Source organism: Pipistrellus hanaki (genome assembly GCF_964339955.1).
Source record: "Pipistrellus hanaki genome assembly, chromosome: 6".
NCBI lineage: Eukaryota > Metazoa > Chordata > Mammalia > Chiroptera > Vespertilionidae > Pipistrellus > Pipistrellus hanaki.
The window spans coordinates 6,297,244-6,311,512 of NC_140508.1; the positions used below are offsets into that span (position 1 = coordinate 6,297,244).

General features: G+C 67.2%; 1 protein-coding gene across 5 annotated transcripts; it reads right to left on the reverse strand.

Annotated features, from left to right (window-relative positions):
• Nucleotides 1-2,835: 2,835 nt before the first annotated feature.
• UCKL1 (uridine-cytidine kinase 1 like 1) lies at nucleotides 2,836-13,282 on the reverse strand. Of its 5 annotated transcripts, none has more exons than XM_084887376.1 (15): nucleotides 13,092-13,280; nucleotides 8,385-8,575; nucleotides 8,171-8,277; nucleotides 7,913-8,083; nucleotides 7,765-7,836; nucleotides 6,998-7,187; nucleotides 6,864-6,925; nucleotides 5,603-5,622; nucleotides 4,757-4,855; nucleotides 3,902-3,995; nucleotides 3,743-3,805; nucleotides 3,546-3,668; nucleotides 3,366-3,473; nucleotides 3,143-3,299; nucleotides 2,843-3,069 (listed from the first exon to the last, which is right to left on the reverse strand). In XM_084887376.1, exons 1-15 carry the CDS (start codon nucleotides 13,190-13,192, stop codon nucleotides 2,990-2,992), a joined length of 1,638 nt encoding a protein of 545 aa, XP_084743502.1. In that variant the 5' UTR covers nucleotides 13,193-13,280; the 3' UTR covers nucleotides 2,843-2,989. The 5 variants fall into 5 exon arrangements, with proteins under 5 accessions (XP_084743500.1, XP_084743501.1, XP_084743502.1 ...); XM_084887378.1 differs by lacking the exon at nucleotides 13,092-13,280 and adding an exon at nucleotides 10,374-13,080; XM_084887374.1 differs by lacking the exon at nucleotides 5,603-5,622 and adding an exon at nucleotides 6,314-6,330 and having other exon boundaries at nucleotides 2,836-3,299; nucleotides 13,092-13,282.
• Between the last annotated feature and the right edge of the window lie 987 nt (nucleotides 13,283-14,269).

Below are 14,269 nucleotides of genomic sequence, written 5' to 3' on the forward strand. Positions count from 1 at the left end.
AGTGTGACGTTCTCCCCTAGCTGCCGGCTCCAGGCACCCCAGCCAGACAGCGAGCAGGTCCCCTCCTGGTGGTGGTCTGCCTGTCTCGCTGTCCCGCACCCCCACTCCAAGTCTCGGAGAGGTGGAGCCCCTAAGCTTATGCTTCAGAGGGGTAAACCCTGCTGGGCACCCCAGTTTGTTTATTATTCCTTTTTTTAAAATATATTTTATTGATTTTTTACAGAGAGGAAGGGAGAGGGATAGAAAGTCAGAAACATCGATGAGAGAGAAACATCGATCAGCTGCCTCTTGCACACCTCCTCCCTGGGTTGTGCCCGCAACCAATGTACATGCCCTTGACCTGAATCGAACCTGGTACCTTTCAGTCCGCAGACCGACGCTCTACCACTGAGCCAAACCGGTTTTGGCTGGGCACCCCAGTTTAGATGCTGATTCCCCAGAGCTTAGGAAGTGTCTGAGGCACCGCCCCCCACTGGGACAAGGCCCCTCTCCCCCAGATGCATTGTTCCCCAGCCCTCAGCGCCACTGGGACGGGTGCATGGGGCCTGAGGGAAGGTGAGGGCTCAGCCAGCCCCACAGCCAGCCACGTGGCACCTGGTGATCTCGGCTCCTAGTGGAAGCCCATTGGTGAGCAGATGCGCCAAGGGACCCGCATCTGGAGGAGGCCCACCTGCCTAGCATTTGCCCCAGGGGATATGTCACCCCTGAAGTGGCCTTTGCTTCCAACCCAGTTTCTCCTCCAGCCCCATCACAGACCTGGTCCCACAAACCCCATTTGGGAATTGCCCCCTTCTTGCCCTTTTAACCCAAGCACAGCCAAATCTACCTGCTACCCCCTGCCCCACCACCTCCCACCTCTGAATCCTATGCACCCTCCTCTCCCCTCCCCCAAACACTCAGCTTGACCTTGAAGAGCCTGAAACGCCCCCGGCCTCTAACCTAAGGTCTGGCCCAGGGGCCAGAGCAGAAGGTCTTCTCCCAGGACTTCCCCCGAAGCCTGGGACCGCACCAGGCCTGGGGCCCAGAACTCCAAGGGAGGTGCTTCCTGCCTCCAGGTGTGCCAGCCGAGGCACCAGGAGGCCCTGCCAGCCCTCCAGAGCCTGTGGGCATGTGCAGCATGCCTGCCTCCGTGTGACAACCACACGTGCCTGTGGCAGCCACTGCGGGGAAGGGTCAGCACCTCACAGGCTGACGAACCTGAGATTGACCTGGAGACACCATTCTCAGGTTGGTCAGTCCTGGAGGCACTGCCCAGGGGCAGCTGGCAGAGCCCTCAGCAGGCAGGTCTCTCCTGAGTGCACCAGAAGCTTCCGAACCAGTATAGGAAGTGGCTCCAGGTCTGCATCCTGCCCAACTGTCCCTCCCCAGGTTCTGTGGAGAGGTCCAGGCTGCAGCCCCCTCCTCTCACTCTCTCCTCCAGGTGAGACGCTCAGACAGGCACGCGAAGGCCACTGGCTCCCAAGCCCCAGTCGGACGTCAGAGGGCACCCGGGGTGGGCGCATCCACCCTGAGGGCACCGAGTCTTCTCAAACTGGACTCTCCTCGTGGGTCCGTAGCTTTCTCGGTGCTGCTCCCTGGACAGCTTTGGATCTTGGAACCTGGGAGGCTCCAGGTGCAAGAGGAACTGCCCTCCTCCCATTGGCTCCCTATTGCCTCCGCATGGCTGTCTGGGAGGTGACCCACTTCCACCCGCCAGGGGCCCCTGGCAAGAAATGGGCCCAAGAAGTCTAACGTGTGGCCAGGTCTCCCAGCTGCTTCTGGTGGGGGCCCCAGCTGGAGGAGACAGGCCCCCTAGGGCGGGTGGGGGGCAGCTGCACCCTCCTAGCACACAGGCATGGTGTCCACGGGTGGACTGCTGCTGCTGCACGAGTGTCTGGTGGTGTTGGCTCGTGCACGGGTTAGTTTTCTGGGAGCTGGACTGGGGCCCCACCCGGCTACTCTAACTGCACCCGTCCTCACCCACAGAATGGCGTCTCCCCTGCCTCGTGGCCTGTCGCACCTCCGGAGGGGCCAGGCCTGCCGCAGCCTCAGGTCCCCAGCACTCAGCACAAGAATGAGTGAGCGAAGGGATGGGCCTTGGCGGCAAGGGATGGGGAGACTCACCAGGTTCGGGAGAAGCCCTCCTGCTGACCTTGGGCCCCAGGTCGTTCCTCTGTCCCTGGACCCTGGCCACCCCTTGGACAAGCCTCCCGCCTTTATCTGCCCACCCTTGGCCACACCCCACCCAGTGACTTCCTGTCTCCGCCCATGACAAGCTTTTCCATTACATGGCCTTTGTGGGGGGGGGGAGACAAAGACACTGGGGGACAGGAAAGAGCCGAAGCCAGGGCGGGAGGGGGGGAGGGCGCTGGAGCCTGACAGCTCACCTAGAGTGGCCCAGCCATCAGTATCGTGCGCCCTCACCCAGGCAGCCTGCCCCCGGCGGCTGAGCCAGGAGCGGCGAAGGCAAGCCGCACGTAGTGCACAGGCGACCGGCTGACGCTCTGGCCCTCCTGCAACTGGGGATCCGGCTAGTGGCTAGGACCCGCGCATCACGCCCTCCTGCTGCTGCCCGCACTGACTTCCGCTGGCCTCCTGCCTAGTTCACACACTGGGGGTGGGGCGGCTGCCTGCAGAGGCTGCCTGGGCGACCCAGGCCCAGCTCTGCCCTCTCCTCTCTGGCCTGAGCCTGAGGCACGCAGGGCCAGGGCGCCAGAGGACAGGCCCCAGGCCACACCTCCATGCTGCCTTGCAGTTTGGGGACGCAAGCTGCCACGCAGCTGGCAGCTCGGGGGCCATGCCCAAGCCCAGCCTCAGGCAGAACAGCATTCCCAAGCGCCAGCTTATTGGTCAAAATTTCAATTTTTTCTAAAAACGTATTTATTTTTCAAAAGGTACAGATGAATTACGACGGAAAGGCTGTTTAACCAGAGGAGTCCCTGTCGTCCTCTGAGCAGGGCCAGGAGGCAGGTGGTCGGGTGGGGACGCAGACGGCAGAGGCTGGCGCTGGCTAACCCGTGGAGGCCACTTCCTCCTCGTCGCTGCCTTCGGGGACGGCGTCCGTCCCAAAGTAGCGGTCCCCGAAGTTCCCTAGAGAAAGCGGCAGACCTTGTGGTGGGACGCGGGCCCGGGCCCCCGAGCCCGCCCGGCCGGGCAGCCTCACCGATGCCCGGGATGATGCGGAACAGGTCGTTGACACGCTTGTCCACGGCCGTGGTGATGATCCGCACGCGGGGGAACGCGTAGGCCACCGAGTGAACACCCATCTCCGCCATGAGCAGCGACAGCAGGAAGATCTTGTCTTCGGGCACGTCGTGGTCCTGTGTGGAGGGACGGGTGGGTAAGCCGGCCCCCCGCCGCCCGCCGCCCGCCGCCCGCCCACTCACCAGCAGCACGCGCACAGCCATCATGGCGGCGGCGCCTGTGGACACGGTGCAGTCCATGAGGATCACGTGGTCGTCGCTGATGTCCTTGGGCAGCCGCAGGTAGTGGAGCTGGGGGGAGCGGAGCGTCAGGGGACCCCGGCCCGGCCCGGCCCCGCCCGCCGCCCGCGCCCCGGGCCGCACCTCGGGCTCGCCGGTGAGCTGGTTGGTCTGGATGAGGATGGTGCCGATGCGCACGTCCTTGCACACCGCCCGCAGCGCCGGCTCCATGGTCTCCCCCGCCCGCAGGATGGACACGCCGGTGATCTGAGGAGGACACTGCGCTCGGCTCGGCCTCACGGCCGCCCGCCCGCCAGCCCGCCCGCGCGCCCCAACCATACCTGCTTCCCCGCGTAGCACTTGCCGGCATAGTCCTGCCCCTGCGGGGTCTGCACGACGCAGTCCTGCAGCATGGGGCGCCGGTGAGCGTGAGGGGCCGCCCCCGTGCCACACACACACACACACACACACACACACACACGCACCCCCGCCCTGTGCACCTGGAAGGGCAGGAAGGACAGCGCGTGCTCGATGAGCAGCCGCATCAGCCTCTTGGAGTAGAAGATGAACTCATCGCGGCTGGTCTCCTTGTCCCTGTGGGCCTGGGCGTCAGCGAGGGCGGCCGCCCGCTGCCCGCCACCGCCGCCCGCCACCTGCCGCCCGCCCGCCGGCTCACCTGATGGTGTGCATGCCCTGCCCACCGCCCGCCCGCTCACCTGATGATGGTGTGCATGCCCCGCCCCCCGCCCGCCCGCTCACCTGATGATGGTGTGCATGCCCCGCCCCCCGCCCGCCCGCTCACCTGATGGTGTGCATGCCCCGCCCCCCGCCCGCCCGCTCACCTGATGATGGTGTGCATGCCCCGCCCACTGCCCGCCCGCCCGCTCACCTGATGATGGTGTGCATGCCCCGCCCACCGCCCGCCGGCTCACCTGATGGTGTGCATGTCCCGCCCGCCCACCGCCCGCCCGCTCACCTGATGGTGTGCATGTCCCGCCCACCGCCCACCCGCTCACCTGATGATGGTGTGCATGCCCCGCCCACCGCCCGCCCGCTCACCTGATGGTGTGCATGTCCCGCCCACTGCCCGCCCGCTCACCTGATGATGGTGTGCATGCCCCGCCCCCCGCCCGCCCGCTCACCTGATGGTGTGCATGCCCCGCCCACTGCCCGCCCGCTCACCTGATGATGGTGTGCATGCCCCGCCCCCCGCCCGCCGGCTCACCTGATGATGGTGTGCATGCCCCGCCCACTGCCCGCCCGCCCGCTCACCTGATGGTGTGCATGCCCCGCCCACTGCCCGCCCGCTCACCTGATGATGGTGTGCATGCCCCGCCCGCCGCCCGCCGGCTCACCTGATGATGGTGTGCATGCCCCGCACCTGCGGCGTGCTCTTGAGGACACTCAGCGTCCGCGGCAGCGGGTGGCACTGGTGGGCGGAGGCTAGCGCGGCCCTGGGGACACAGGCGGACTGAGCGCTCCCCACCCCGCCGCACTGCGGGCTGAGGGGCGCCCTCCTGCGGGTCCTCGCAGGGAGGCCAGCCGCCTCAGGGACAGGAGGTTAGAGGACAGGAGGTTAGGAAGCCAGCTGCAGGGGGAGGGCCAGGCGTGGGCGGGGCCTCAACCACCAGACACCGCCCCTAAGGCGGGGGACCTCCTCCCAGCCCAGGCCACTGGGCCTTCACAGCCTCCTTCACAGGTTCCCAACGACCAGCTTAAATAACCGCCTGCTCTACGGTCACACATGCAATTAACGGCCCCTCGGGCCTTGGCAGGGCCACACCCCATGGTTTCGAGGGCCAGGCACTGGCAGCGGTTCCCCCTGCTCCAAGCCCTGACCCTTCCCCAGGGGAGGTGGGGCCCTCAGGAGAGGGGGACAGTCAGCTGAAGCTCCCCTGCTGCCCATGCCTGGAGGGAGCCAGGGAACAGAAGGGGACTGGGACTGGGACGGTCAGGGGTAGCCAGGGGAGAGAAAGGAAGAGGGGGGAGGGGAAGGCAGGAGAGGAGGGGAAGGGAGGGGCGGGAGGGGAGGGGAGAGGAGGGGAGGGGAGAGGAGGGGAGAGGAAGGCAGGAGAGGAGAGGAGAAGCAGGAGGGGAGGGGAAGGGAGGGGAGGGGAGGGGAGGGGAGGGGAGAGGAAGGCAGGCGGGTGCAGCCCCAGCACAACCCCAGACACCACACCAGGCACTGCACTCGTCCTCACATATCCCAGCGCAGCTTCCTCTGCTTGCCAGGAGGAGGCGCAGCGCATGTCGGGGAGGGAAGGGCAGCCCCGGGTTTACAGAGGAGGGAAGAAGAGAGAAAAGGCCGCTCAGCAGGAAGCACGGCGGCCGGAGGAGGAGGAGCAGAGGCGGGCTGGCCAGGACCAGCTGGGGAAGCCCTGGAGGGTGACCAGGTGCCATCCGCCCACAGGCAGCCCCTCCCGGGCTGCGGAGGCCGGTGTGGCCCTGGCGGCCGGAGGGGACTGGCAGGGCTGCGCGGAAGCTGGCCAGGAGACCGCGGCCGGGCTGGCGAGCCGGGGCCCCCAGCGGCCGCAGGGGCTGAGCGTGAGCTGGGGGCTCCCCGCCAGGCTAGCCCAGCACCTCCTGACTCCAGAGAGCGGTCACTCCTGCGCCCCCCTCGCTGTGAGGACAGGACGGCGCGGGGGCAGTGGCCAGAGGGCTGGGCACCGCCACCTGGGCGGGCCCGCCCCTCTGATCAGGCAAATGTGCGCCCGGCCCTCTGGCTGACGAGGGTCGTGCCTGTGGCTAGACAAGTCTCTGAGCCTCCCCGTGCCTCAGTTTCCTCATCTGCCCAAAAGGAAAGGCAGAGCGGTGCTGGACCAGGGCTGCCGAGTGGGCGCAGCAGCGAGGACAGCAGGCCCGGCGCCGTGGGTGCTGGGGGGCCTGCCTGCGGACAGCGCGGGGCATCTTACCTGACACTGAGCTCGCGCTGCAGCAGTGACGGGAGACAAGGGAACAGTGCGTCAATGGCGGCGGCACATCACCTCAGTCACCGGGCAGCCTGCTGCTGCCGTGTGCCCCCGCCCCCGCCGCCCCGGGAATGGGCATCCCACACGGGGGCAGTCCGTCACAAGAGGGGGCCGCTCCTTAGAGCCTCCGCCTGGGCTGGGCGCCCTCCGCCCGGGCGCCCTCCGCCCGGGCACCCTCCGCCTGGGCACCCTCCGCCTCCACCTGGGCACCCTCCGCCCGGGCGCCCTCCGCCTGGGCAGGCAGAGCCTCCGGTCTCAGCCCAGAATATGTGACCTTTGGTCGGGGTCCCGCTAAGGGGGCTCAGGACGTGGGACTTGCACCCAAACCCCAGTCCCTCCAAAGGGTGGGAGGACAGGAGCGGCCCCTCTGGGCAGGCTCAGCGCAGGCCGGGAGCCCCGCTGTGTCCACAGCCACAGGACTGGCGAGCGGACAGGGAGCACGTGGCCGCTGGACCAGGCTCTGGGTGGCGGCGGCGGGTCCCGGCGGGCTCACCTCCTCCAGCTGGCTGTGCACGTGCTGGACGATCAAGTCAATGGCCACGGTGTTCCCACTCCCTGGGGGGGGAGGCAGGAGGGTGACCGGCGGGCGGGCGGGCGGGCGGGGCGGCCCGCCCTCCCGCAGCTCACCTCGGGGCACCACGATGTCGGCCAGGCGCATGGTGGGCTGGATGTACTGGTCGAAGGCCGGCTTGACGAACTTGTTGTACTGCTTGATGACACCCGCGATGTCGCGGCCTCGCTCGCTGATGTCCCGGCGGAGCCGCCGCACGAGGCGGATGTCCGAGTCCGTGTCCACGAAGATCTTCATGTCCAGGAGCTGAGGGGAGAGGCCATGAGGCCGTGCGACCACGCCCGGCTCCTGCGCGGCCCAGCACACGGAGGGCCTGGGGGGCGGGTGCTGCCAGCCAGGTCTGGTCCCAGGGGCTCGAAGCTCCTCTAGGCAGCCTCTCACACGGTGAGTCTGGGGTCTGTCCCCATGAGAATCCATGGGGGTGCTAGGGGGTGCTGTGAGCACAGCCTCTGCAGGGCCAGGACAGGGAGTGGCCAGGCTGTCCCTGCCCCCGGGCTCAGGAGCACCCTGGGCGGACCCCCGGACAGACGGGGCGGTTCCCTCAGACACCAGCATGCACAGGAGCCATGCCCACCCCCCCAGCATCACAGCCATCTTGGCAACCGCAGAGACCGCGAGGATAGCAGAGAACACCGACAGGAACGTGGTGTGTGCGGTGGGGGCAGAAAGGAAACCAAGGTACCAGCCCTGAGCTTGTGCCCAGAGCCAGGAAGTGTGGCCCCTCGGTCTGCCACCAGGGGCATTCTCATCTCTGTGGTGGCAGACCTGCTCTGCTGCTCACACCACATCCTGGACCCCCTCCTGGGGGAGGGCCCGCCCTCACCTCCAGCAGCGTCTTGTCAGCAAAGGCCATGATGCCCTCGAAGATAATGACGTTGGCGCCGTAGAGCATCTTCTGCGAAGGGAGGAGCCTGTGCTGGCGCCGGTGCCCGCCCCATGCCCAGCGCCTCCCGGCCCGGCAGCCGGCCTACCCAGTCCTTCTTGCGGCTGTGGGTGGTGAAGTCGTACACGGGGACCTTGACGCTCTTGCCCTGCTTCAGCTTCTGGAGGGTGGACACGATGAGGTCGAAGTCGAAGGCGTCCGGGTGGTCGAAGTTGTAGTTGTGGAGGGCAGCCTGCTCCTGCTGCTGCCGCGTGAGCACCTGAGGGCAGGTGTGCGCTCAGCGCGGGGCGGGGCGGGGGGAGGGGGGGGGGCGGCCCCCGGGGAGCGGCCGCCGCCGGCACCTCACCTTGTAGAAGGAGTCCATGGACAGCAGGACCACCCAGGGCACGTCCAGGGCCTCGATGATCATCCTGGCCACCGTGGTCTTCCCAGAGGCGCTGCCGCCGCCCAGGCCTGCGGGAGCCCGGGAGGGGCGCACACCTGGGTCCGGGGGCCGGGGCCAGGAGAGCCCTCCCGACCGCACCGCCCGGAGCCTGCCCGTGCCCCGGCGGCGCCCTCACCGATGGCGAAGGCCTCCTTGGACTGGGTGCCGTGCTCGTTGTACCAGGGCGGCCGGCCCGCCGTGTAGATGGTGCGCTTGCTGGTGCGCAGCAGGGGCGGCTCGGACTTGCACTGGCTGGTGGTGCGCTTCCGCGGCGCGCGCCCCGTGCCCACGGGCGGCAGCAGCCGGTCCAGGGCCTCGGCGTTGCTGCTGCGGGAGGAGAACAGTTCGCTCGGCCCCGCCAAGCGCACCGCGTCAGGCCGCTGCTCCCCGTGCGGGCGCACAAACCCGCTGCCACCCGCCCGCGGGCTGTGCCACCGGCACTGTTCACACAGGCTCAGAGGAACGGAAACCACAACGGAGTGTGGGGGTGCCTCCCTGCCAGGGCAGGGACTGGGCGATGTAGGAGGGAGACTGAGCTGGGAGACCCTCGGGAGGCCGATTCTCGCCCTCTGGCACCCCGCAAACGGCGGGGAGGGGCGGAGCCACGGCCCGCAGGGTGGCAGCTCGGCCTGGGACAGGCAGGCAGCCCGTGCCAGCTGTCCCCGTGCCGCGCTGCTCAGGGGGACTTCCTCCCGCCTGAGGCCCCAAACCAACAGGCCTGGCTTCTGGGGAGGCGGCGCCGAGCGGCCTGGCTGACACCTGCACAGGAAAGGCCTGAGGCGGGTGGGGACACGGGAGGTGTCCAGGACGTGGGTTGGGCGAGAAGTAAACGAAGGTGTCGATGTGACCGCCAGCCTGCCTGCCCTTCGGGGCCGCGCACAGTGAGCAGAGCCACCACTGCCCTGGGCCCCGGGTCTGGAGCAGGACTTCTGCCCTCGTGAGTGCCTCACAGGTGTGCCCCTTTGTTATCAAAAACCAGGCCAAGTCCTGGGCTGGGTTGCCGCTCAGTCCTGTCACCGCTACAACCCGCAGTGCCAGGGTGCCTGGGCACCTGCTGGGGCAGCAAAGAGGCGACGCGGCCCCACAGGCACACCACAGCCCCGAGGGCAGAGGGCGATGTCTGCAAGGAAGGGGCAGGCAAGCCCGCAGCGCTGACGGACACGGCCCCGTGGAGGTGTGTGGGTGTGTGAGACAGCCATTACCTTCGGCTCTGCCCAGAACCCGGTGCTAACGATCGCATGGGGTCGGGTGCCCAGAGGACCCGGTGGCAGGCAGGCCTGGGACAGGCCACAGCACCACGGTGGCTGTGAGCGCCGGGGAGACTCAGACTGGCACGGACCAGCCGCCCGGAGAATGACGGTGTCCCCAGGCCCCGTCACCCTGGAAATGGCAGACGGAGCATCCAGGCAACAAGGAAGCCCCTCCCTCTGCTTTCTGCTCCAGAGGAACCCTGAGAATTATGGTTTGCAAAAGGCAAGACCTGGCCGGCAAGGGCGACCCGAGCTGAGGAAGGCCTTGCAGAATGGACCCGACAGGAGGCCAGAGCTGGCACCGCTGCTGTCCCTCTGCTTCTCACCCAGACGGGTGGCCTCTGGTGGGAGCCTTCACGTCCCTGCTGTGCCTGCTCGCATCCTACTTAGGTCATGATGACCACGGCAAGGACGGCTTCCGGCGCTGCAGCAGCCTGGGCAGACCCCCCGGGCCGGGGAAGTGGGCAAGGAGGACTGCCAGAAAGCCGCCCGCCTCGGCATGCAAGGGGCCTGCAAGCCAAGCCAGCCCCGGCCTTCTCCAAGCCTGGCTCTCTGGGAGCCGGGAAAGCCTCACGTGCCCTCAGCGCGAGCCGCTCACAGGGCAGATCTGATTTCGATGAGGCAAACTGGCAGACCTTGTTCCCTGGTCACAGGCGGACAGGGCACGTGACTACGATGACAGGGCAATTCAGCGACGGGCCTGGGAGACAGCCCGCCTGCAGCGAGCAGCCCCGTGCCTGTGGGTGGCGGGCCCTCCCGCCCCAGCACCCGCCTGGCTCCTGCTCCTGATGTGCAGCGCCCCCGACAGGAATCGACCGAGATGCAGGGGCGGCAGGCTCTTCCCCATGGCTGTGGACAACCGGTCTGCCACTCACCTGCCTTCTGCTCCGAGGGCCCAGCACCCTGAGATCCTGATGCCAGGGTAAGCTGGGGGGCTGCTCATGGCTGGACAGATGATCCGAGGTGTCTGCAGGGGCACCCCACACTACCTTCGGTCCACAGCAGCCCCCTAGGACAGCTCAGGAGCCACGTGACTGCTCTCCATGGGGGTGGGCAGCCAGGATGAGGCCAGGCCCTGGCTGCAGAGGCGACCCACTGGGAGGCAGGGAGCAGCAGCTGGGAGGCCCCTCGGGCCCCTGTGCCGAAGGAACAGCTCACCGCCGGCCCAGAGCCGAGGTCACAGGCATAAGAGGATCACCCCGCTGGGGCTGTGCGCTCGCCTGGTATTAATAGCGCCGACCCTGCTGGAGGACAGGCCGGCCTCGGTGTGACCTGCCCCGGGCACCCCTGAAACACCCTGAAAAGAGCGCAGGGGCGTCTGAGCTCCCGGCTGGCCAGGCAGCGGTGAATGTCGCTGCAGAGCTGGGCCTCCCGCCGTCCCCAAGGTGCCTCCTAGAAGCATAAACAAATCTGAAACTCTACCCTCCTGAGCCTCTGAGAATAACCCCTGCCCCGCCCTCCACAGAGGCCGCATAGCTCGCGTGGGGGATGACACCGCATGCCCCAGCCTGGCGGCGAAGGGGAGCGGGTTCAGGAAGGGGAGTCGCTAAAGGAGCAGGGGGCTGCCTCCATGGGTCCCGAACCCCGCCCTGTGAGGCCACTGCCTGTCGCTGGCTTTCCCTGTCTGTTTCAATCCTCACTCAGGGGCTCTTCCCTTCATTTTCAGAGAGAATGGAAGGAAGGGGGAAGGGGGTGGGGGGGAGAGAAGAAGGCGAGACAGACAGAGAGAGAGAGAGAGAGAGAGAGAGAGAGAGAGGAACATCAATGCGAGAGAGACACATCTATTGGTTGCCTCCCTCACGCGATCCATCTGGGGCTGGGATGGAACCAGCAATGGCGGTCCATGCCCTAGATTGGGAATGGAACCTGAGACCCTTCGGTCTGCGGGCTGATGCCCCAACGACTGAGCCAAACCAGCCAGGGCCAGCTTTCCTCCTGACTCAGCTTCCAACAACATCCGTATGGCTGCCAGAACCTCACCAGAGAAAACCCCAGATGGGTTCAGACATCGGAAAGGGCCTCTCCTGTCTGCCAGGAGGCATCTGGAGGTGGGCCGGGCCTGTCTGGCTTTGCCCACAGGAGCTTCCTTCCTGACCCTGGGCTTGGGCAGATGGGGAGGCTGGATAGGACTGCAGATTGGGGCCGGCACCCAAGGCTTCCACTCCTGCCGGACACCCCGTCCCGACTGAGGGAAGTTTGCCGGGGAAGTGAGTGAATGAGGCAAGGGGTAGGGGGGAGAGAGGGGCTGGTTCACCAGGGCCGGGCTCAGGGACAGAGGGTTCAGGTGTGTTTCTCGGGGCAGGTGCAGGAATGGGGCTGCATCCCCACCCCACCACCCTGGAACCCCGCCAGGACCTTCCCAATGTTCTGGGCCAGCCTCCCTGCACCCCTCAGCTGCAGCCCCAACCCCACCTGGACCAACCAGGACACAGCCTGAGGAGCAGGCACCGCCCCAGGTGCCCATTTGTCCACCAGCACGTCCAGGGTTGAGGGAGTTCGAGGTCCCTGTCCTCATGGGGCTGACCCTCTACGGGCACAAGAAACAATGGCAAGATGGACAGGCCACAGGTGTGCCACAAGGTGGAAGGAAAAGGTGGGACGGTGGGCAGGGAGAGGCTCAGGGACCCTGGGCTCCAGCAGAGCCAACTCCGGGGCCTCCAGGGGGTGCAGGGACTGCAGGGGAGCTGGGCCTCAGCATCAGGAAAGGGCGGTGAGCAGCGCCAGGGCAGACCCCTGGTCCCCAGAGCTCTGCAGTCCAGTCATTGCCCTCCGGTCCTGGGTCCCGTGTCCCGTCCTGTGCACAGGGCAGGGCCCAGACTGTAGCTGCCACAGCCCGTCTTCAGGGAGGGCTTTTCTCAACAACTTGCCTGCCCTGCCTCCTCTGAGCTTGGGCTAAATCAAAGACTCTCTGGAACCAGCAGGTGCCACCGGCAGGTCCTATTAGAGCCTGTCACCCCAAACCAAGCTTAGTCGCTGCCACTGGGAGTGTGAGCCCCGGAGGACACATGTCCGTCAGAGCCCACGCAGCTTCTTCCTGCCGACACTCCGGCGGGAGCTGCCAAGGCAGGGCGTGGGCCTAATTCCTCTCCCCGCAGCACCCAGGCGGTCCCTCGGAGCCCAGGCGCCCAGGGGAGCCCTCCGGGAGCCTTCCCAGGGCACAGCTCAGACCAGCCGGGAGGCGGCCTTCGCCCGGGCGCGGGGAGCTCCACACCGCCCCCTGGTGGCGCGGGCCCCGGAGGCACCGAGCAGGAGCCAGTTTGCTCTCGGCACTTCCGCCGCCCAGCCCGCCAGGCTCCGCCCACCCCGCCCACCGGCCCGCGCGAACCCCCGCCGAAGCCTGAGGGTGCCCCCCGGCGGGCGGGCGGCAGAAGGAGTCCGAGCGCCACCCGCCCGCGGCCCGTGAGCGCCGGCCTCTCGGGGGGCGGGGCGGCCCCGGGAGAAACGGACCCCGCGGGGCGCCCGGCAGGCACGCGCCGCAGCCCGGGTGCCCAGGTCCCTCCGCCGCGGAGGGAAACCCGCCGGCCTCGGGGAGACGCGCTCCACCGGCGCGGAGGGACGGGCGGACCCCGGCCGCACGCGGCCGCCACGCCTACCGGTCCTCGCTCTTGGCCACGGTTCGGTCCGTCCCGTCTCCGGCCGCGGGGGGCGGCGGGGCCGCGCGGGGAGCGTCGGCGGAGGCCGGGGGCGCCGCCATGAGCTGCAGGCCTCGGCGCTGACGAATGAGCGGGGTGGGCCGCTCCCGCCGCAGTTCGGAGCCGGCCGGCGCGTCCCGCGGACTACAAGTCCCACAAGGCAACGCGGCTGGGCGCCCCACCCCCACCCACCCCCAGATGGAGCTTCGTCAGCCCGGGAAGGACCTACCCCGCGGCTTGCCACAAATTCAGCCGCACACAGTCCCTGGAAAACAATCAATAAACATTTATTTGATACAGTCATTTTTAATACATACAGTTGATGGCCCGCCCGTGCCACTCGGCCTGGGGGCGGGAACGAGGACCGGGACAGTCACGAGGTGAGCAGGGCCCGAGCTCGTCGTCAAAACATCTTGCAAATAAACACTTTGTAGATAGAATATATATGTTTATATATGGTTACAAGGGATAGCTGGGACCTCTTTCAAAATGCACTTATGTACGGAGAACTGGCATTAAAAAACAAACCAAGAAAGCCAAAGTACAGGATGTGTGGCTGCCCGGGAGGAACTGGCCGGCCCCTTTGAACCTCGGTTCCAGGACTAGCCTCCTGAGGCCGGCAGAGCGAGGACGCGGCGACAGCCCTGCCTCCCGCAGGTCAGGGTGCACCGCCCGTCCTTTCCCTTCTGAACTAGAGGAACGGGGATGGGGTAGGGGGCAGCAGGCTACAGCTGAGGGCCACCAGTCAATCAGGAGACACCCTCATCCATCTGCCTTTGCACAAGCAAATAAAGTGCATCCTATTTTTGTGTGAAGTGCCAGCCCTTTCCTGTTCTCAGGGCAAGGGGGTGGGCAGGGCCAGAGGTAGATCTTCAGAAAGGGACCCGGCGTTGTGCCCTGGGCTGCGTCTCGGGCACAGTCCATGCCTACTACGCCCTGGAGTCTGCCACTCGGACCCTCTCACGGAAGGTGTCAGCCAAGGCCAGGTGACTGGCTGTGTTCCTGCCAGAGCGGAGGCGGGCAGGTCCTGCTGACCCACCCAGGGCTCTGCCCCTACGAGGGGGGCTCTGCACCCAGCTTGCCACTGCATCACCAGCCAGAGCCAGGGGAGTCGGGAGGGGGTCCAACCCACCAGCCAC

Bases quoted from the DNA above. Each gene is read 5' to 3' on its own strand.
- UCKL1 (XM_084887375.1), bottom strand. From the start codon at position 13,192: ATGGCGGCGCCCCCGGCCTCCGCCGACGCTCCCCGCGCGGCCCCGCCG. The intron at 6,926-6,997 runs GTGAGCTGCGGG...CTCCCCCCCCAG, and splicing joins CGACATCGTGGTGCCCCGAG to GGAGTGGGAACACCGTGGCC. The intron at 3,996-4,756 runs GTGAGCCGGCGG...CCAGGCCCACAG, and splicing joins GGCATGCACACCATCATCAG to GGACAAGGAGACCAGCCGCG.